The 20,691-nt window shown below is 44.6% G+C and overlaps 1 protein-coding gene and 1 long non-coding RNA gene across 5 annotated transcripts; one reads left to right on the plus strand and one right to left on the minus strand.

Annotated features, from left to right (window-relative positions):
• Positions 1-139: 139 nt before the first annotated feature.
• Positions 140-15,493, plus strand: LOC112442203 (uncharacterized). 2 transcript variants are annotated; one of them, XR_003030216.2, is made up of 3 exons: positions 140-5,464; positions 8,622-8,679; positions 12,120-15,493. It is a non-coding gene; the product is annotated as an uncharacterized lncRNA (long non-coding RNA). The 2 variants fall into 2 exon arrangements; XR_003030217.2 differs by having other exon boundaries at positions 9,890-15,492.
• Positions 15,494-16,557: 1,064 nt separating this feature from the next.
• Positions 16,558-20,040, minus strand: KRTDAP (keratinocyte differentiation associated protein). 3 transcript variants are annotated; one of them, NM_001304713.1, is made up of 6 exons: positions 19,903-20,040; positions 18,594-18,632; positions 18,457-18,498; positions 18,236-18,280; positions 17,389-17,436; positions 16,558-16,707 (listed from the first exon to the last, which is right to left on the minus strand). In NM_001304713.1, the coding sequence occupies exons 1-6, from the start codon at positions 19,987-19,989 to the stop codon at positions 16,669-16,671; spliced, it is 300 nt and encodes a 99-aa protein (NP_001291642.1). In that variant the 5' UTR covers positions 19,990-20,040; the 3' UTR covers positions 16,558-16,668. The 3 variants fall into 3 exon arrangements, 2 of the variants coding, with proteins under 2 accessions (NP_001291642.1, NP_001291643.1); NM_001304714.1 differs by lacking the exon at positions 18,457-18,498; NR_130912.1 differs by lacking the exons at positions 17,389-17,436; positions 18,236-18,280; positions 18,457-18,498.
• Positions 20,041-20,691: the final 651 nt, after the last annotated feature.

Raw genomic sequence — 20,691 nt, forward strand, 5'->3', positions numbered from 1 at the left:
CCTGCCAATGCAGGAGACACAAGAGACTCAGTTTCAGTCCTTGAGTTAGGAAGATTCCCTGGGGGAGGAAATGGCAACTCACTCCAGTATTCTTGCCTGGAAAGTTCAATGGACAGAGGAGCCTGGTGGGCTACAGTCCCTCGGGTCACAAAGAGCTGGACACGGCTGAGCACATTGACATTCATCTGCTTTCCAGCTTCCAAAATTCTGGCAGCGTTGCATCCTCCTTTCTCCTCCCTGTTCTTCTAAGTCTAGTGCCTTTCAAAAAGATTTTGTTGTCATTTTGGTGTGATCTCAGGAGGGAACCAATGGAAACATGGGTATTCAATCTACCATCAAGTATTATACCAGCAAGTATTTCATTATTGTTATTTGTTTGTTTATTGCCTGTCTTCTTCCCCTCTTGATTGTGGGTTCCAGGATAACTTGTTTTGTTCACCTGCGCATCCCCAGCATCCAGAACCATTCTTGACACAGGTGGGTGTTCAACAAATGATGGAATCAATTTGCTGGAGAAGGAAACTTGCTACTCACTCTCAACATGGTGTTAGCAGACCCACCAGGTCTCTTGACTTTTTATCTTGTGTTCTTCTTGTCACAGGGTGGGTGTTTTGCTGACTAAGAATATGTAACAGGTTATAAGGTGCTTTACATGTTACAGAGTGTTTTCAGAATCTTACCTCATTTGATCCCGACACCAGTCCATGGACCAGATAAGAAACAAATTATTATTGGCCCTAATACAGTTGTGACTCTGCCAAGAACTACCCTGTGTCAAAGAAATCACCAACCTTGTTCCTGATTTTTTACCCCATGCTGCTGTCATTGGTCTGGGCCTTCCTGCCATTTTGTTTGCAAATAAGACTCTTAAGGCTTGGCACTCCCCAAGGAAATAGTTCTCAAGAATCCAAAACAAGATGTTTCACAAAGAGGAAAATAGGTACAGATGTGGGTAAGTAACCCAAGGGCCTTTGAGCAAACAGAATGTCTGAGTTTTGTGACATGGCTGGAACAGAGAAAGGAGAAAAGTGGGGCTATCAGAATTAGTAGAGCATAGAGAAAAGATTGGTACTGGGAGGGAATGGGGAGTTAGATGCTCAAAGGAGAGAGAAAAGGTCCCAGAATGTAAAAGCAGTATGTGTATGGTGGGAGAGTGGTGGGAAGAGAATAACCATCTACCAGTAGACTCTTAAAAAAAAAAAAAGAAAGAAAGAAAGGTGGTGGGAGTGAAAGGAGATGAAAAGAAAACCATATTACAATGATAAAGCCAGTTACAAAATACCCTAGACAGCCAGTTTGATAAAACATGACATCACTATCTTGGGATCTAAGACTGGCTTAGTTTCTAAACAGTCTGAATGCTGCCTGAGGCTCCCCAGGGAAAAGTGAAAGTAGAAGCCATGGCCCCCTTAAGGGAGACAAGATGCAACTTCAGACAAGGTCCAAAGGCCCGGGTGAGAGAGACAAAAGGCCATGAGGTCTCACACTTTCCTTGTGCCACTTGCTGTCTTCTCTTGGACTCTGCCTGCCACCTCCTGGGTAGACAAGGTTACTACCTACCTCCAAAACCTGGGCAAACTCCGGGAGATAGCGGAGGACAGGAGAGCCTGGCGTGCTGCAGTCCTGGCCTCTGTTACTCACACGCAGCCAGGAATCTCTCAGAAGCAGAAACTTAAGGATGAGGAGCTGACAAGGGGTCCACCTCCTTAACCCCACATCAAATCTTGATGAGTTGTGGTGTGGCAAAAGGCTCAAGACATCCTTTTTAAAAAATTATTTTATTTATGTATTTATTGATTTTGGCTGCACCGGCTCTTCTCTAGCTGCGATGAGTGGGGGCTACTCTCTAGTTGCAGCGCTCAGGCTTCTCATCATGGTGGCTTCTCTTGTCGCAGAGCACGGGCTCTTAGGGCATGGGCTTCAGTGGTTGTGGAACATGGGCTCAATAGCTGCAATTCCCGGCGTCTGGAGCATAATCTCAATTGTTGTGGTGCATGGCTTAGTTGTTTCCCCGGCATGTGGGATCTTCTCAGACCAGAGACCGAACCAGTGTCCAGAGGCTTAACATATCTTCCTAAGCTACAAAAACAGATGCAGGATCAATTGCACAATGATAGACGTTAACTAGACCTTTGGTGATGATCACTTTGCTGTGTATACAGACGTCAAATTATAATAGTATACGCTGGAAATTTATATAATGGTATATACCAATTTTACCTTGACTTAAAGAAGGAAAATTAAAACTTTCTTTTAAAAAAAATGTTTTATTATTTATTTATTTGGCTGTACTGGGTGTGGCATACAAACTCTTAGTTTCACCATGTGACATCTAGTTCCCTGACCAGGGATCAAACCTGCGGCCCTTTCATTTGGAGCGCAGAGTCCTAGCCACTGGACCACTGGAGAAGTCTCAGGAAATTAAAACTTTCTAAAGTGAAGAAGGAAGGAAGAGACAATTGCAAAAGAGCATTAAAAAAGATAGGAATTAAAGCTCTCCAAAAGCATAAAGAAAACAGTATCATCCATTATGTTATTAATAAAATAAGTATATATAACAGTAGCAGCTAAGTGTCCCAAGACCTTGATACACACAGTCTCAGTGCTAATTCCTCTGCACTCACTCTTCAGCAACTCCTTACCAAACCACATGTCAGTTCTGCGATGACTTTTCTTTTTACAAAAACGGAAACGGAATTTTAGATTGACTGATAAATCACTTGCCCAATATCTCATAGCAAAGAAAGTGGCGGAGGTAGGACTAGAACCCAGGTCTGTGTGCCTCTGGAGACTGAACTCTCAGCCATCAAGTTTTATCCTGCCTCTCAAAGAAGAGCAGAACATTTGTGCACACAGGCACGTGTCTGAAATCAGGAAAGGCTATGCAACAGCCAACAGTGGTTACTTAGGGAGTTGGGGAAGGGTCAGCTTTCATCTGCTACTTTACATAATTCTGTACTGTTTGCATTTTCCCAATGAGCACATGTATGCTCCCCAAACACACACACAGAAGAAAAGTCAAATTACTGTAGCATTTGGGCCTTGTTTACTGAGCAGTTGCTATGTACTATGTCCCGCACTAAGCACTTCATATTCAAAACTCACTGACTCCTCACAGCTGTGTCTGGAGGGAGGATATTATCGTTAAACCCTTTTACAGATGAAGAACCTGAGACTGAGAGATTGGACTGACCTTGCAAATGTCACATAGCGATGCAGGGACTCTGCTCATGTCTGACTGGTTTCAAAGCCTGCTTTTACCTGCTTCAGAGTAGCAGTAACGATTATGATGATAATAACAGCAGTTTAAGTGCTTACCATATGCCAGACCCATGCTTTCTGTTCAAGATCTCATCGAATCTCCATGGCATCCCCCATTTTACAGATGAGAAAACTGAGGCTCAGCAGAGAATAAGTCACTTGCTTGCCCAGAACCACCCAACAGAATTGGAACTAGAATCCAAATCATCATACATGGCACTGGCATCTACCCAGCTGCTCAAACCAAAAACTGAGTAGTTATCCTTGAATCCTTCCAGTCTCTCCTTTTTCTCCATGTTTAGTCCATTGGTTCCAGTTGGTTCCAGCTTCCAAAATACGTACTCACTTCTCACTAACCAGCTACTGCAGCACCAGTGGAAGGTACTGCCATCTCTCATCTGAGCCACTGCAAAAGATTGCTCACTGATCACCAGGTTTCCATTTCTGTCTCAGGCCCCTTCCCATCCACTCTCTACACTGCAGTCAAAGTGCTCCTTTTCAAGTCTGTTGCTAAATATCCTCTCATGCATCCTTTCTCAGGATCTTAGAAGAGAAATTAAGCCTTGCAGAGAATGGTATGAGTGAGTGTTTTCTCAGTTTTCCAAAGGATGATACTGGCTAATACCATTCTTTTGTTAATACAATAGGGACTGACCTAATTCACAGCATGCAATGGATGCTTTAAAGTGTAAGGGCTTAATTCTCGGCAAGAACTGGGTGGAGGTGGCCACAAAAGTTCCCTGTCACACTTCAGTGATCACAGCCTTTGGGGCCCTTGTGACCTGCCAGCCACCACACCTCCACCTGTGCAGGCTCATTTTCTACTAACCTTTTCCTGAGCACAAGAACTTAGTTTTGTTCCTTAACTATAGAAGCCTCATTCTTACTTTAAGGCTTTTACAGAGTCTGTTCCATCTGCCTCGAACTCCTGCCCCCAGGCCTTTCAGGGCCAGCTCCTTTGTAAATCATTCAGATCTCAGCTCAGAGGCTACCAGCTCACAGAGACTCCCTGACGCCTTGATTAAAGAGACACTGCTAATTTCTGCTGTTCCACTGTCCCATTTTGTTTCTTTTCCAGTGTGTATTTATCATCATCTGAAACTGTCTTCTTTCTGTGTTCACTTACCTATTGAGTGTCTCCCCAGTTAGAGCTGAGCACTCCAGGGCAGTTCTATTTCTTCATGGTTGCATAACCAAGAGAAAACTTTTCACGGGGAAGCAATATGTTTAAAGGCGTGTTTAGAGAACTTGTTAGTCACTCAGTTGTGTCCAACTCCTAGAGACCCCATGGACTGTATCCCACCATGGAATTCTCCAGGCAAGAATACTGGAGTGGGTTGCCATTTCCTTCTCCAGGGGATCTTCCTGACCTAGGAATTGAACCCAGGTCTCCTGCATTTCAGGCAGATTCTTTACTATCTGAGCCACCAGGGAAGCCCTTGGAAAATTTATCAGACATTTATGGTTTGTCAGTCACTGGGCTAGAAGTTTTGCAATGTTTCCTTCTATGAACTCCAGCACTGTGCAACAGAAATACAATGTAAGCCATTTTTAATTCTTAATAGCCACATTATACGAAGTAAAAAAAAAAAAATGAAATGAACATTAACAATATATTTTATTTAACTCAAAATGTTCAAAATATATTATCTCAGCATGTCATTGTTTTTAAAACAGAGAAATATTATCTTTTTTTAGTACTCCTCTTCCATCCTTCCACTCTGCCTTCTGGGTTCTGAAGACCTCAGCTCTTGCCTCATAATTTGGAGATTCGAAAGTTAACGCTTCAGAACTGGGCCTCAATGTCCTTCAGATTACGTCTCAGCTTTCCTGCCTTTTCTGTACCTCTCTCAGGGTGCCAATGCCCTTCAAGGGAGAAATGGGGATGCAGTCTGAAGCCTAAAAGTCAGAAACAGGTGTGGTAAGTGGTCCGCAGCAGGGTCTTAACCAGAAGTGGGCTGGAAAGAGCAGAGGTAGGGGCGCCAGAGTCAAGGAGCATGCGCAGGGTAGCTTCCACCGGAAGTACATGAAAAGGGAAAGGAAATGGCCACGCACAACTGTTGGGGCCTGAGGTGTGCTTTTCTTGACGCTTGGCATCCTGCCCTGGCAGTGGAGCTGGGGCAGCCAGAAGAGGAGTTAGTGTTGGTGTTCGAAGCCAAGTCAGAACTGGACATTGACTTTTCCACTGGGAACAGTAAGAACTGTAAGTTTGGGCCCGGAGGGGAGGAGGGTTTATTCCTGGGCAGGTTCTTTGCAGGGAAGGAGCTGGACTGGGCTTCTCTCAGATCAGAAGAGATCTTGGGAGGTTTCTCCGGGGTTTGATTGGTTGGTGGGCACTGGTACTCAGTCATGTCCAACTCTTTGCGACCCCATGGACTATAGCCCACAAGGCTCTTCTGTCTGAGGAATTTTCCAGGCAAGAATATTTGAGGGGGTAGCCATTCCTTTCCCCAGGGGATCTTCCCGACCTGGGATCAAACTCGTGTCTCTTGCATCTCCTGCACTGGCAGGCAGATTCTTTACCACTAGCGCCACCTGAGAAGCCCTTCTCCGGAGTGTATTGAAAAATGAATCAAAGCCAAAGTAAAATGTGTTTCCAAAATCGTGCCATGTCATAAAGATTTACATTGAATGAACTATACAATACAAAAATACATCCTGGACAGTATGATAGTGCAGACGATTTGATTTATAAGAAACAACAAGGTGGCGTGGTAATGGTACACTATTTTTAAGTTGTATGGTGAATGAGACCTTGGTTTCTTAATGTAGTCAGCCTGTCTCTGTAACTCTGAATAATCTGATTTGGAGGCAATTTAAGGAGTCAAAAGTTCGTTTTCCTGGCTCCTGCTTCCATACTGGAGGAGCCCTAGATGTTCTGTTAGGAATTAGTAAGGAAGATTATCCTGAGCATAAGGGGGATCTGTGATAATTGGAAGTCTTGAGGGATCTTTTCATCAGGTCACCAACTCTAGATGGACATTGATCCCTGGTGCCTCACTGGGAAAGAGTATGATGAGAAGTGCTATGTGTAGGGAGAGAGGTTTGTCATGGTGGGGTGGGAGCAGCGGGGAGGTTTCTGGTTGAGATGATCACAGTGACCCACGACAACACATTATTTAAAGAAGGTAGAGAATCACATGAGAGGCACAGGGGGACTTTTTTTTTTTTTTGGCTTTGCCAGGTCTTGTTGCAACACTCTGGATCTTCAATCTTCATTATGGCATGTGGGATTTTTAGTTGCAGCATGCACAATATTTAGTTGTGGCATGCAAAGTCTTAGTCTTGACATGTGGGGTCTAGTTCCCTGACAAGGGATCGAACCTGGGCCCCTTGCATTGGGAGTGCATTGTAACCACTGGACCACCAGGCAAGCCCCGGAACTGGGGAATATTAAGGTGGGTTTCCTCACCTGTTAGAGAGAGAGCAAAAGAATAGTATTTATAGGGAGGTTCATGCTGTGGGAAGTATTAGGGGCGGGAAGAGAAGGGGACGACCGAGGATGAGATGGCTGGATGGCATCACTGACTCGATGGACATGAGTCTGAGTGAATTCCGAGAGTTGGTGATGGACAGGGAGGCCTGGTGTGCTTCGATTCATGGGGTCGCAAAGGGTCAGACACGACTGAGCGACTGAACTGAACTGAACTGAACTCATGCTGTGGCAGGTGTTGGGGCCTTTACTGTAGGGCCAGGATGGTGTGGGGCCTTGGAAAGGGAGTTCTCAGAAGGAACGTGTGAAGAGAAATAATTGTTTGGCAGACTCAGAAGGAGGCTTGATCAAATGAAAGCTTAGGCGTGGACAAGGAGACTGGTCCTTCATTCAATTCACAAGTGTTTATTGAGTACTTTCTCTGTGCCAGGCAGTATGTGAGAGGGATACAATGGGAAGCAAAAGAGTTCCTGTCTTCATGGGACTGACCTTCTTCTAGTTCTATGTAAGAAACAGAATGTGAGCCACGTATGTAATTTAAAAGTTTCCAATAGCCAGATTTTGAAAAAGTAAGACAAGTGAAATAAATATCAATGTATTTTCTGTAACCCAATATATCCAAAATATTCCAACATATAAAGTCAAAATATTAGTGAAATATTTATATTCTTTTTTCTTTTTTGTAATGTCTTTAAAATTCAATGTATGTGTTTTACATTGCCCCATATCTCAGGACTAGTCACATTTCAAGGGCTCTGTAGTCACATGTGGACAGTGGATAGCTGCATTGAAGTGTGCAGTATTATAAAGATAACAAATTAACAGAGATGTTTCTGGTAGTGATAAATCCTGTAACAAAATATGTAGCAGAATTGGAAGATCAAAAGAGCAGGTGACTCTTTAAGTGAGGTGATCAAACTGGAAAGGTCTCACAGAGAGGTGTTATCTCAAGAAAGTTGAATGAAGTGAGGGAGCAAGGGAAATGGGGAATGAGTCAAGTGGTAGAGGGAGCAGCTAGGCCAGTCTGGAGGAGCTCCAGAGGGGCTGGGTGGCTGGATCAGAATGAGAAGGGAAATCGGGGAGGTAGGAGATGAGGCCCCTAGTAAAGTCCATAGGGTTTATTCTGAAAGTAATGTGAAATCATTGAAGAGTCAAAGTTGGAAAGATGACATGATCTGATTTAACATAAGGAGTTTACAGGGCTCCTGGGAGGTGATTGTGTATCCATGATGATGCAGGGTCTGGTAGGAGGGCAGATGTGATAGCAGTCAACTGCAGTAGGGGGCGCTGGGGAGCACTACTCCAGTCGCCTGTCTGGGAGACTGGGGTTGTATGAGGAATGGGAGGGGTTTGTTACTGGGAGAGGACTGGGGGCTTTTTGTTTGTTTGGATTGTCATTGGTTTTGGGGAGGAGCACCCAGGAATGTTGTCATAGGTTTATCTGTTGGGTGTCAGGAATTGCAGTGGGAGTCTTAATAGGAGGATTGTTGTCAAGGGTGGCATGTTGTGTTCAATTCTCAGAAGCCTCTGAAGATATTTTCATCTGTCAGAGTTCTTGGGCTGCCTCCCACAGTGCCATTGTTATAGGGGGTTGTAATGAAGGAAACCAGTATATAAAACCAATGTATTTAGGAGATGGCTTGTGGAGTATGGGGTCAGCCACACAACTCCATGGCTGAATGACTTTGGGCAGATTGAAATTAATGTGTCTTTACTGTTGTTTTATAATACTTTATTATGAAATATCCCAAACACACATAAAAATATGAGAAACTACACTAACAAAGCCTGATGTACATGTCCCTCAGCTTCATCCCTCTTAACCTTTTGACCTACTTGCTTCAGTCTTGTTTTAATATCTAAAACATTATAGACAGAGTTGAAGCCTGATTGGACCTTTCTTGATCCTATTTTCTTCTATTCCCAGAGGTAACAGAATCCTTAAGTGAGTGAAAATCCTTCCCACCAGTATTTGGACTTTCACTGTAAGTAGATGTACCCATAAACATACAGTATTGCTTTGCATGTTTTTAGGCTTTATATTAATGGTTTCACACTACAGGTATTATTTTGCAACTTGCATTTTTCTTTTTCTTGTCAATATTTATTTAACAAAAGGCTTTATACTTTGATTTTTCCCTTCTGAATTAGGTTTCTTTACTTATTTGTATTACCCCTCCCCGTGCAAGATGTACACAGTGATAGTTTTTATGGTTAGAACATGTTCCGGATTTTTTTAGACAATAAAGTATCCTCAATCAATGGCCCCTTGTTTGTGTTGCTGAAACTCAGCCTCTGCTCACCAGTGCCAAACAGAAATGCAGAGACAGAGTTTTGGATGAAGTAGAAAAGAGTAGCTTTTATTGCTTTGCCAGGCAAAGGGGGCCACAGAGGGCTAAAGCCCTGCAGACCATGTGACCCACCCTGGAGTGGGTACTAAGGAATTTTCTAGTGTTCAGGGAGCAGGGCGTGATCAGCTCATGGACTACTCTTGGATTGGTTGACATCAAGGTGAAGTTTCAAGAATCATCAACCTTCTGGTTTCAACCAGTCCAGGGTCTATGGTCTTGTGGTCAGCAGTTTCATCTGGAGGGGGTCTGCTTCCTGTAAAAACAACTTAGGATTTTGTGTCAGGCCTTTATCTGTATCTTTCCGGGAACTGGGAGTTGGTAATTCTGTTATGTGGCAGAGTTACAGTCTAAATTGTTACCAGTTCCCCAGCCCAACAACTGTGCTTTGTTTCTACATCTTCACCTTTCCCAAACATTAACTCTTGCATCAGCATTTTAGTTCAAAAGACAAGGATACCAGGGCTTGTGCACAGTGTCACTTGGATTGCCTGGTATCTTTTTTCTTCTCTCTCTTGAAAGTTCACCTCAAGAAAGTCTGTTTCTTCCTGAATTCTTCTCTAAATATACATTTACTCCTGACCGATTATTTATAGACTAGCCCCATGGACTGTGATTCAGCCTCATAAAGTCAATTGGGTTCCTTATGATTTTCAAATAATATAAGACCGTTGCCAAGATCCTGGAAGAGAAATGGCAAAGGTAACACTATAATAAATTTGATCTAGGAGTATGTTTTGGATTTGCATTTGAATGTGAGGATGTCTGGCATTTTGAAAATTAGAGTAGTAATAACAATAAAAAAATTTTCAAATTATAGCTGTTATATATGTATATTGTCTTCTAGATCTGCACCTGCCAGTATGGTAGCCCCTACCTACATGTAGTTCCTGATCATTTGAAATGTGACCAGTGCTACATGTTGAAAAGATAATATTTAGGGGCTTCCCCGAATCCGCCTACCAATGCAGGATACTCAGGTTCGATCCCTGGTTCAGGAAGATTCCACATGCTGCAGAACAGCCAAGCACATGCACCACAGCTATTGAGCCTGTGCTCGAGCCCGGGAACCACAACTACTGAGCCCATGAGCCACAGCTACTGATGCCTACACGCCCTAGAGCCTGTGCTCCACAATAAGAGAAACCCATGCACTGCAAGTAAGGAGTAGCCGCTGCTCACCGCAACTAGAGAAAACCCACACAGCAGCAAAGACCCAGCAAAGCCTAAATAAATAAAATTATTTTAAAAGAGAAAAGATAATATTTTGGAGGTATAAGGGTAAATACAATATATTCTTAAGCACCTTGCATTTCCAGTTAACAGCTGTTTAGCCTCAGCCTGGTTGATTTATGTATTTCTATCTCATTTTCACTCCTGGATACCTACCGTTCAACCAGATGGACATCCCGTACTTTATGCATCCATGCTCTTGTTGATGGACATTTCGGTGATTTCCACTGTTGAGCTGTCATGAGCATTGCTGCTGTGAGAATCCAGATACCTGCCTCTTTGCCTAGAGGTGCACGTTTCTAGTGTATGCTAGGACGGCAGTTGCTGGCATGCACCTGGTGCACACACAACTTTGTACTTCAGTCCTGGTTTTATCATTCAGGAGTCTGATGAGAAACTTCACTGACAGCAAGTTAAACCCAGCCATGATTTGCCCCTTTGAGTTTTATTTTCCTGTGTACAAAGCAGACTCGATCATAGTACCCACTTCATTGAATTGCAACAATTAAATAAGATCATGAAGGTAAAGTACTAACACAATATCTTACATGTGGTAGGTGCTCTCTTTGTGTCTCATTGACAGGAAATTAAAATCATTAAAAGCTCTAAGGCTTTGGAGCCTAACAGAAAGTGTTATTCGCTCAGTCTCATCTGACTCTTTGCAACCCCGTGGACTATAGCCCTCCGGGCTCCTTTGTCTGTGAAATTCTCTAGGCAGGAATACTGAAGTGGGTTGCTATTTCCTTCTCCTGGAGATCTTCCCAACAGAGGAATTGAACCCCTGTCTCCTGCATTGCAGGCAGATTCTTTACCATCTGAGCCACCAGGAAGGGACTCTAACAGAACCTGGGTTCAAAGCGTGGCTTTGCTGCTTCCTCTCTGGGTGCCTTTGGGGAAGTCACGTCACCTCTCTGAGCAGCAGTTTCCTCATCTGTTAGGAAAGAGCAAATGTGTGCTGTTGTGAATGCTAGCTCTCTAACTGTGTCTGGGTCATGAGCTGACTGCCGTTACAGAGCGTAATAATACCAGCTACCCTTTGTTATTATGAATGTTAGGCTAATATTTATTGAGTGTTTCTTAACTCCTCTGAAGTACTGGTGTTATTCTCACTTTACAGATGATAAAACTGAGGCCCCAGCAGGTGGCCACCCAGAGGTCACACGGCTAGTGAAGTGGTGTGTGTGTGCTCAGTCACTCAGTTGTGTTCGACTTTGCTACCCCGTGGACTATAGCCCACCAGGCTCCTCTGTTTATGGAACTTTCCAGGCAAGAATACTGGAATGGGTTGCCATTTCCTACTCCAGGGGATCTTCCTGACCCAGGGATGGAATCTGCATCTCTTGTGTGTCCTGCATTGGCAGGCGGATTCTTTACCGCTGTGCCACCTGGGAAGCCCTTGAAACCAGGTCTGACTGATTTTAAAGCACATGTTCTAATCACCAGGTTATAAGCCTTAAATGCCTCTGGCAGCTGCCCATCATGCTCAGCAGTGGTTTCTAAACATTTTTTGTGAAAGGAAGCATTTTGTCTGGGAAAGTCTTATATAGAACCCCAGTCTGGAAAGCAAATGTATGCTGTACCACTCCAGTTAAAGTGACAGTAACGTCATAGGTCCATGCCAGTTTAATTCTGGCTCTGTTTAGGTTGTGTGAGCTGAAACAAATTATTCATCTCTCTGAGATTCAGTTTCTTCATTTGCAAGATGGGGATAATGATACCAACCTAATAGCTTTGCTATGTGGATCGACTGAGACAGTATATGCAAAACACTTGGCATGAAGCCTGGCTTGTGATAAGAACCAAATTAGAGTGGCTGTTGTTGCAGTTGTGGCTGTTTGTTGCAGGAATCTCTTCACTGACCCCGGAATGAAGTGGAAATTTCTCAGCCTTGTATTCATGGCCCTCCATCATCTGACCCAACCTGCATTTCCAGCCTTCAGCACCTACACTGTATTACAACAACCCCAATCCAGTGTCCTGCACTACCAGTTCTGCGTTTATGCTCTGTCCACTGGGGGAACCCTCCACGGTCCTCCTCTTTGCTCCAAAAGTACACAAGTACACTTTAAAAAAGTACTAATGAACCTGTTCGCAGGACAGAAATAGAGACACAGACGTGGAGGATTGATTTATGGACACAGTTGGGGAAGGAGAGGGTGCGATGAATTAAGAGAGTAACATTGACACATTTACACTGCCATATGTAAAATAGATAGCCAGTGGGAAGCTGCTGTGTATCACAGGAGCTCAACTCGGTGCTCTGTGATAACCTACCTGTGGGACAGGGTGTGGGTGGGAGAGAGGCTCACGAGGGAGGGAATATATGCATACATAAAGCTGATTTACATTGTTGTACAGGGAAAGTCCCTTTCCTATGTTTTCCTTGAAGAAACATGGGAAATCCCAAGAGATTTTGTTGGTTTCCTCTCCCTGGAATCCTTTACCAGGTTCTTCTATACTTTTTTTTCCTGCAGAATGGTAGTTAGAGCTATAAGGATGCTAGAGTTTTAATTTGATTTGAAGTTGACTGTTGGCAAGAATACTTCATAGATGGTGATCTGTCTTTTCTCTTGAATCAGGTCTCCTCATCTTCCTTGTAGTATTTGCAGAGATCCATGAGTCCACAGATTGTCAGCCTGATCCAGCCTTCTCAGGTTCCCTGCCAGTGTTTCACCTGATGGTTTTAGCAGTCACTGATGCTATGCTATGCTAAGTCACTTCAGTCGTGTCCGACTCTGTGTGACCCCATAGAGGGCAGCCCACCAGGCTCCCCTGTCCCTGGGATTCTCCAGGCAAGATCACTGGAGTGGGTTACCATTTCCTTCTCCAATGCATGAAAGTGAAAAGTGAAAGTGAAGTCACTCAGGTGTCCGACTCTTAGCGACCCCATGGACTGCAGCCTACCAGGCTCCTCCATCCATGGGATTTTCCAGACAAGAGTACTATGCGTGCATGCATGCTGAGTCATTTGCCTTCTCCGCCTAGACTCATAAATTGTTTCTTAACTCTGTAACCCCTCAGCACTCACAGATTACTCTTGTGTTAATAAAATATTGAGTTGTCCAAAAAGTTCGTTTGGGTTTTTCCATGCCATCCTCAGGAAACCCTGAACGAACTTTTCAGTCAACTCAAATGTTATTGTGCAATACTGAATACATAAATGTGTATTATTGATGGGGTTCAGTACGCACTAACCCCAAATATGCTGCCTTAGCATATTGAATATTTCAAGCTGAAGGAATACAAGAAAATAGATGCAGGAAGGACTCTCTGACCTTCCCTAGAAGCACGTCACAAGACCCTCATGTGTGAAGTGCCCTCCCTCCACCCAAGGGAAAAGATCATGCTTGCCTCCAAGATGGAGGGACCCCCAAGAGGAATATTATTGAACACACCTAAGTTTCCCCAGTTTACTGAGCTCATATCCCATTTGTCCTATCCCATTTCACCATGACTGCCCACTCTTCACCAAACCTAGCACAAAAACAGACAAGCCTGAGTGCTTCTTCAGACCTTCATTTATTTGTGAAGGCTCCCATGTCACATAAAACTTATACTAGATAAATTTGTATGCTTTTCTTTTGTTAACATGTCTTTTGTTACAGAGACCCAGACAAGAACCTGGAAGAGTAGAAGGAAAAGATTTATTTTTCCTCCCCTCCAATATATTTAAGGAAAAAATTAAAACCTTAATAATAGAAGCCTCTCTCACTTCCTACTGCCTCCATGTATCTATCCCTTCTCTGTCGCATGATGGTCTCTCTACCTATGAGGTAACTACTATCCTGAATTTTGCATTAATCATTCTCCAGTTTTCCTTTCTCAGTGGTTCTCAAGCCATTAGAATCACTGAAAGAGCTTGTTAAAACATGAATTTCTGGGTTCCACCCCCAGTTTCTGATATAGTACATCTGGGGTGAGGCCCAAAAATCTGTGCTTCTTGTAAATTCTCATGTGGTGCCAATGCTGCTGATCCCAGACCTACAGTCTGAGAACTGCTTTATCTCAAAGACACTCCTGCCTTCTATGTAATGACAGCTTGTCTCCTTCCCTAAAACCTACTCACTCAATAAATATAGCTTAAGGACCTCCCCTTCTTCTTCCTCTCCTCCATTTCCTATCACCCAATTTATGAGCGTTCAATCTTTGCTAAGTATTTTACTTGACTGTGGCATTTAACCAGTTTTCCACTTTTTCTTTCCCATTAATGATCCTGTTTATAAGTTGCTTCTTGTTTGTGTATGTGTGTCAACTAGAAGAACAGGTATATAAACAACATGAACATGCCGTGTTCAAATATTCTGCTTTGATGATTAATTATTGATTATTTTGAGCTGAGAACACTTATTATGAAACAGCGGATAACAGGAAGGGTTCTCTGACATACCCCATACACACCTAAAAGCGAGTTGTAAATTTTTCCTTGAGAAAGGTACCCTCCCTGTATCAGGAAGAGAAGAACATTCTTATCATCAGAGACTGGGAGTTGACTCCAGTCTGTATAAACAAACCTACTAAAATAACCCTTATCTTCCACCAGTTCCCTTCACATACTTTCTAGTCACTGTCCCACGATTTATCGCCCCTAGTACAAGCCCCTGTGCTTTGTCACATCCCCACAATTTATCATTCTTTTTGTTAAAAGGTGTGTACCGTATAATCTTTAGGACCTAAAGACTTCGGGTTTTCATTTTCCATCTGAAGATACCTGTGTATATGTAAAAACAAATTAAATGTTTATGCCTTTCTCCTGTTAACCTGTCTCACGTCCATTTAATTTTTAGGCCAGCCACAGAACTTAAGAGTGTAGAGGGAAGTTTTTCCTCCCCCCTACACAAGTTTAATTTCCCTTCGTAGTCTACTTCTTCAAGTAAACTACAGGCCACAGTTTGCAAGTTCAGTTGCTTGTAAGAGCCAAAAGGCAATGTAAATAAGTGAAATTTGCCGTGTGGAACTTAGCTGAGACCATGTCCTATGTAAAGATGGCAGCTGTTACTTGGATTTAAGCCAACTGAGGGTCCCTTGTTGTCTCATTTTCCCAGTTTTCAAGAGAAACCAAAAATAACCCCAACTAATTCAACAGTTTAAGTACATACAGCAGCCACACAGAGCACACAGATTCCAGACAAAGTATGTTTGCAGGAACCAAAACTGAATCCATTCCATACTTCTAGACCTTTGCGGTAAATGGGTGGATGGATGGATGGGTGGGTGGGAGAGTGGGTGGGTGAGTGAGTAAATAATGAATCTGGGTCTTTACCGCAGTTCCCAAGGTTGTGGGGGAGGGGAGTACAGAAAACAAGCAATTGTTGAGGACCTGCTGTATGCCTGGCTCTGTGCAAAGGTTTTACGTACCTTATCTCATTTGACCTTCATAACAACACCTCAAGGTAGTTATTATCGTTCTTGTTTATTTCCACACTCATTTCACAGATAAAGAAAGGAGGCTTAAAATGGCCCAGGGTCACACCACTAGTTTTCTTTATTTATAACCTGCCTAATTTTTGTTTTTTTACTTTTATTTGCATTTATTTTTTGCGACATTTATTCCTGGGCCATAAGTTTTTGTTTCTGCAGTTTCTTATGGGATATCTTTTTCTTCTTTGCAACCTCCTCTTCTCGTTTAGGAACAGTCTGTTCTTTTTCAGTAGGGATCTTATGGGGTTTTCTGGGTCAAGTGAATAACACACCATTTTTAGACATCATCTCAGACTTCCCTGATGGCTCAGATGGTAAAGCGTCTGCCTGCAATGCGGGAGACCTGGGTTTGATCCCTGGTTTGGGAAGATCTCCTGGAGAAGGCAATGGCACCCCACTCCAGTACTCTTGCCTGGGAAATCCCATGGATGGAGGAGCCTGGTAGGCTGTAGTCCATGGGGTCGCTAAGAGTCAGACACGATTGAGCAACTTCCCTTTCCCTACTTACTCTATGTGTGTATGCGCGTGTGTGTGCACGCACACTCAGTCATGTCCAACTCTTTGAGACCCCGGGGACTGTAGCCTGCCAGGCTTCTCTGTCCAGGGGATCTCCAGGCAAGAATACTGGAGTGGGTTGCCATGCCCTCTTCCAGAAGATCTTCCCAACCCAGGGGTCAAACCCATATCTCTGGCATCTCCTGCCTTGACAGACAGGTTCTTTACCACTAGCATCACCTGGGAAGCCCTTTCTACTTACTGTCCTCTCAGAAGTCAAAATTTCTGCCTACCAGCCTTGGATCCCACTCCATCTTAATTCCTTTTGAGAGCCCAGTAAGATAAGGACAGAGATACAGATGCAGGAGCTGTTTGTTTGGAAAACGTTTTATTGGCATTACTGAGGCAGCAAAGGGTGATCGTAGGATGGTGATCAGTAGCCCACTCTTTCAGTGGCATCAGCAGCGCTGGGTCTCTGGGTCACTGGGCATCAGGAGTTGCACTCCTCAGTCCTTTCAGCTGAGAGAGAGAGAGGGTACAGTCAGATTGGAGACCCTGGGGCACAGGGAGCCAGGGTCCTAAGGAAGTCCAGGATAGGGTGGGGTTCTGACAGAGAGGACTCACTGCCCTGGTCTAAGTTCCTATTCTCCTCTGAGTTATAGTGGTTGCAATTTCCCTTAGACTTACTTTGTTGTTGCTGTTTAAATTTTTACTGTGGTCCAGCTGATTTACAATGTTGTATTAGTTTCAGGTGTACAGCAAAGTCAATCTGTTATACATACACATACATGCACTCTTTTTTTAGATTCTTTTCCCATATAGGCCATTACAGAGTATTGAGTAGAGTTCCCTGTGCTATACAGTAGGTCTTTATTAGCTATCTATTTTATTTGTAGTAGTTCGTATATGTTAGTCCCAATCTTCCGATTTATCCCTCCCCTCCCTTACCCGCTGGCAACCATAAGTTTATTTTCCACATCAGCAGCTCTGTTTTTGTTTTGTAGATAGGTCATTGGTAGCTTTTTTATTTAGATATCTCGTATAAGTGGTATCATGTGATATTTGTCCTTTCCTGTCTGACTTAGCTTTGGTCGGAAGAACGTTTAGCCCGCTTTCACTTTCCTTACTCTCCCGCTCAGATCCTCTGCTTTTTCCCTCACCCCCAGCCTCCTTTCTCGCCTAATTCCCACCTCCTCTTACCTTAGGAAAGGCATCCCAGTTGAGGAAAGGAAGTTTCTGTTTGATAGACTAAGACAGAAAAAGAGAATGAGAGTAATGTGTTACAGGTCAGGTGAACATGGATCAGTAAGCTCTTGTTGAAGAGTTCTCTGAAGCGGTGATGGTGTCATTGTCTTATAAATACAGTAAGAATGAATATTTTCTGAGCCTATATTCTGTGCTTGCCTTGTACAGACTACTTTACAGGCGTGATTTCACTTGGTCTTTGCAGCCATCTTTTGATTTCAGTACTGACATCATACCCACTTCACAGATGAGGAAACTGAGGCTCAGAGAACTGAAGACATTTGCATGAGTAGGTGCAGGATCACGCATCACAGGCTGTACTTTCAGTTCTGCCAAGGACTTAGCCTCCTTTTTTTTTTTTAATATTTATTTTTATTTAGTTATTTGGCTGTGCTGGGTCTTATTTGTGGCTTGTGAGTTCTAGTTCCCTGACCAAGGATCAAACCTGGGCCCCTTTTGCATTATCCACTGGACCACCAGGGAAGTCCTTGGCTTTAGCCTTCTAAATTTAGGTAAGTCACTCAACTCAGGACCGCATTTTCTTCCTAGAGGATGAGGGGATTTGAATAAACCCTTGACTGATTAAGTTCTTACTTTTCAGGGATTGTCTTTGGGGGTCACATTAGGAAAACAAAGTGTGGCCACGACAGCCTCCCAGGGAAACATCCTTTAGCTGGGCAGCATTCCAGAGGGACAGTTACTCCCTCCTGGAACCCAGGAAAGCACCAAAAGGGCTAGACCAGGATGTGTTGCCCCCTACCCGGGCAAGCAATCAGGAGAGAAAGGGCACCCAAGCTCTTACCTCAAAGAGAGCGTGCCAGTTCAGGAATTCATCTTTCTTAAAAGCCTTTGCAGAGAGAGAAAGAGACCAGAAGAGGGTCACTTCCAGGGAGGGACAGAGCTTAGCCCCTGGCCCTCTGGGAAGAGTGAGGACTGAGGAAACCCTGCAAGCTCTCCACCCAGGCATCAATCTCCCTGAGGATGGGAGTGTTTGTGGAGGCTGCTCTAGAGAATGAAACTTACTGATCGCAACTTGTCAATGTTCAGGAACTGGGCATTAAAGGCCTAGGCAAAGAAGCAGGGTGTTAAGAAAGTTACTGAAGAACATTGAAGAGATAGGGGACAAACTAATAGTCAGATGGCGAAAACCGGTGGTTTACCTCGGGTCCTGCCTCATAATTACCAATGGTGGTTTCTTCCTGGAAAGCGAAGAAGAGAAAGGGGTTAAATGATCGCCTGATGGCAAATCACCTTCCCCAAAGCCTCTCTGCCGCCCTCCACAGGCCAGCCCCATTTTCCATCGCGGGGGGGGGGGGGGGGCCTCAGTTAACCCACTCTGTCCCAGTATGGTGGTGGATGGTAGACAGACATACAGGTGACAAGAAAGGGATTGGAGAGTGGCATGCGGGAGACAGAGAGTTCAGAGCCCAAGCCTGCATCCCCTGTAGGCAGCAGGGGAAGAGGGTGGAGGAAAGAGGACTCCTCCCAAGAAAAACTAGCTTGTGTGGTTCTGCAGTAGACTCAGGGTGTTCTGAGACACTCCCACTTAACCCACAAAGCTGGGCGCAGGAGATTAGCAGGCAGGTGGGACCCCTTTCTGAGGTGCCTTGCCTGCCTTTAATTGATGGAGCTTGGTTTGCTTTGTGACTTGATTGCCACCAGAGTCCCAGTCTCCATTTCACTACTCCAGGTGGTAGCCAGCCCCCATCCCTGGACCTCGGTACGTCCAGAATGTCACCCTCCCCAACTCAGCTGCCCAGCTTCATCCCCACCTTACTTCTTCCTTCCCACAACAGAGGTCACAAACAGTAGCCCACAGGCTAGAACCCAAATGTTGACATCACATCATAATTTGGCTTGTTTGTTTTTTAATTTGAATTAAACATTTTTAATTAGTAAGAGTTCATAAATCAGATTTCCAGGTTCTCTGGAAAACTTTTCAACTCTGGCCACACCGGGTACCTTTTCCCAGTTAGCAGCAGGCAGGTGGCGTACGGACTGTCCCTTTTGAGCTGGGGTAAGACCGCACCACCTCCCCTCTTGCTCCCCAACGTCACTTGCTCCTGTCCTACACAGTAGAGCCTGTGCCCTGTCGTTGACTTTCATATCCAGCGTGGACATTCTCCCCCGACAGTGGGATAAGGTGGGAAGAGAGGGACCTCAGGGATTTTCCTGAGGTCAAAAAAGGTGTGGCTGAACCCAGACAACCAGCCTCAGCCCCTGTCCCCTCTCAGGATGTCCAGCCTCCACCCCACACTTGACCGTCCTTTCCAAGAAACATAAGCCTCTCTGCCCCTTCCCAGGAATGCTTTGTCTCCTTCCTCCTGTCTTCCATTCCTCAGAGCCCCAGCTTCTCCTTCAGCCCCTGGGAACGGCCAAAGATAAGAGCCACTTCTCCAGTAACTGATGGAGGGTAAAGAAACTGAGGAGTAAATCAACTAATAAGAGAAGCCAGGTGACATCGCTCACCTCAGAGCTGGGCAGCGCCGCCCCCTGAGCAGAGTGGAGCGCCAGGACAGAGAGAAGAACAACAGCGGGAAGAACGGGGATCTTCATGATGTCAAGTTTGGGGTGCTCTGAGGCAAGGCAACCCAAGGCTTGCCCTTTATATTCCCAGGGAGGCAGATCTGAGCAGAACTGGGGTCCCCACCCCACTGACTCACCTCCAGATCCTGTTGCCCACTCCTGGGGCTCTGGGAAGGGGAGGTGTGGACTGTTCCCCACTTACCTCGGATTTCTCAATTCACATACTGCCTCAGGCACTACAAAGGTGAGCCAGCAATGGGGTTCTTCATGCAAACAGAGCTGAGATAGAGACAGGTTGGACCTGTCCCTCCAAGTGATTGGCAACGGCACCCAAGCAATCTGTCCTTTAGTCTTTGTCTCCTTTCCTTGTAGCTCTTGGTTCGTCTCTTATAATTCAGGCTTTCCCACCCTGTCCAATTCTGTCTAAACCCCCTACACTGCCATTGAAGGCCTACCAGGCTCTGGCCTTAACCCAGCTTTCTAACTTTTCCTTCCTTTTACTCCCTTTGCACATACCTCATGTTCTGGCCAAACTGAACTCCTTACCAAAGCTACCCTTTAACTCCCTCTTCTGAGCAGCTGCCCATGCTAACTTATGCCTAAAACGCCCTTCTCTCCACTTTTGTTCTCAGAACCCAACACCCATCTTAGATAAACTTCCTTGATATCTGTCATCATCTGTTATCCCTGACTCCAAAACGTTTCCCTCCCTCCTCAGAACTGCCATGGCAG

This window comes from Bos taurus, chromosome 18, assembly GCF_002263795.3.
Source record: "Bos taurus isolate L1 Dominette 01449 registration number 42190680 breed Hereford chromosome 18, ARS-UCD2.0, whole genome shotgun sequence".
Taxonomy (NCBI): domain Eukaryota; kingdom Metazoa; phylum Chordata; class Mammalia; order Artiodactyla; family Bovidae; genus Bos; species Bos taurus.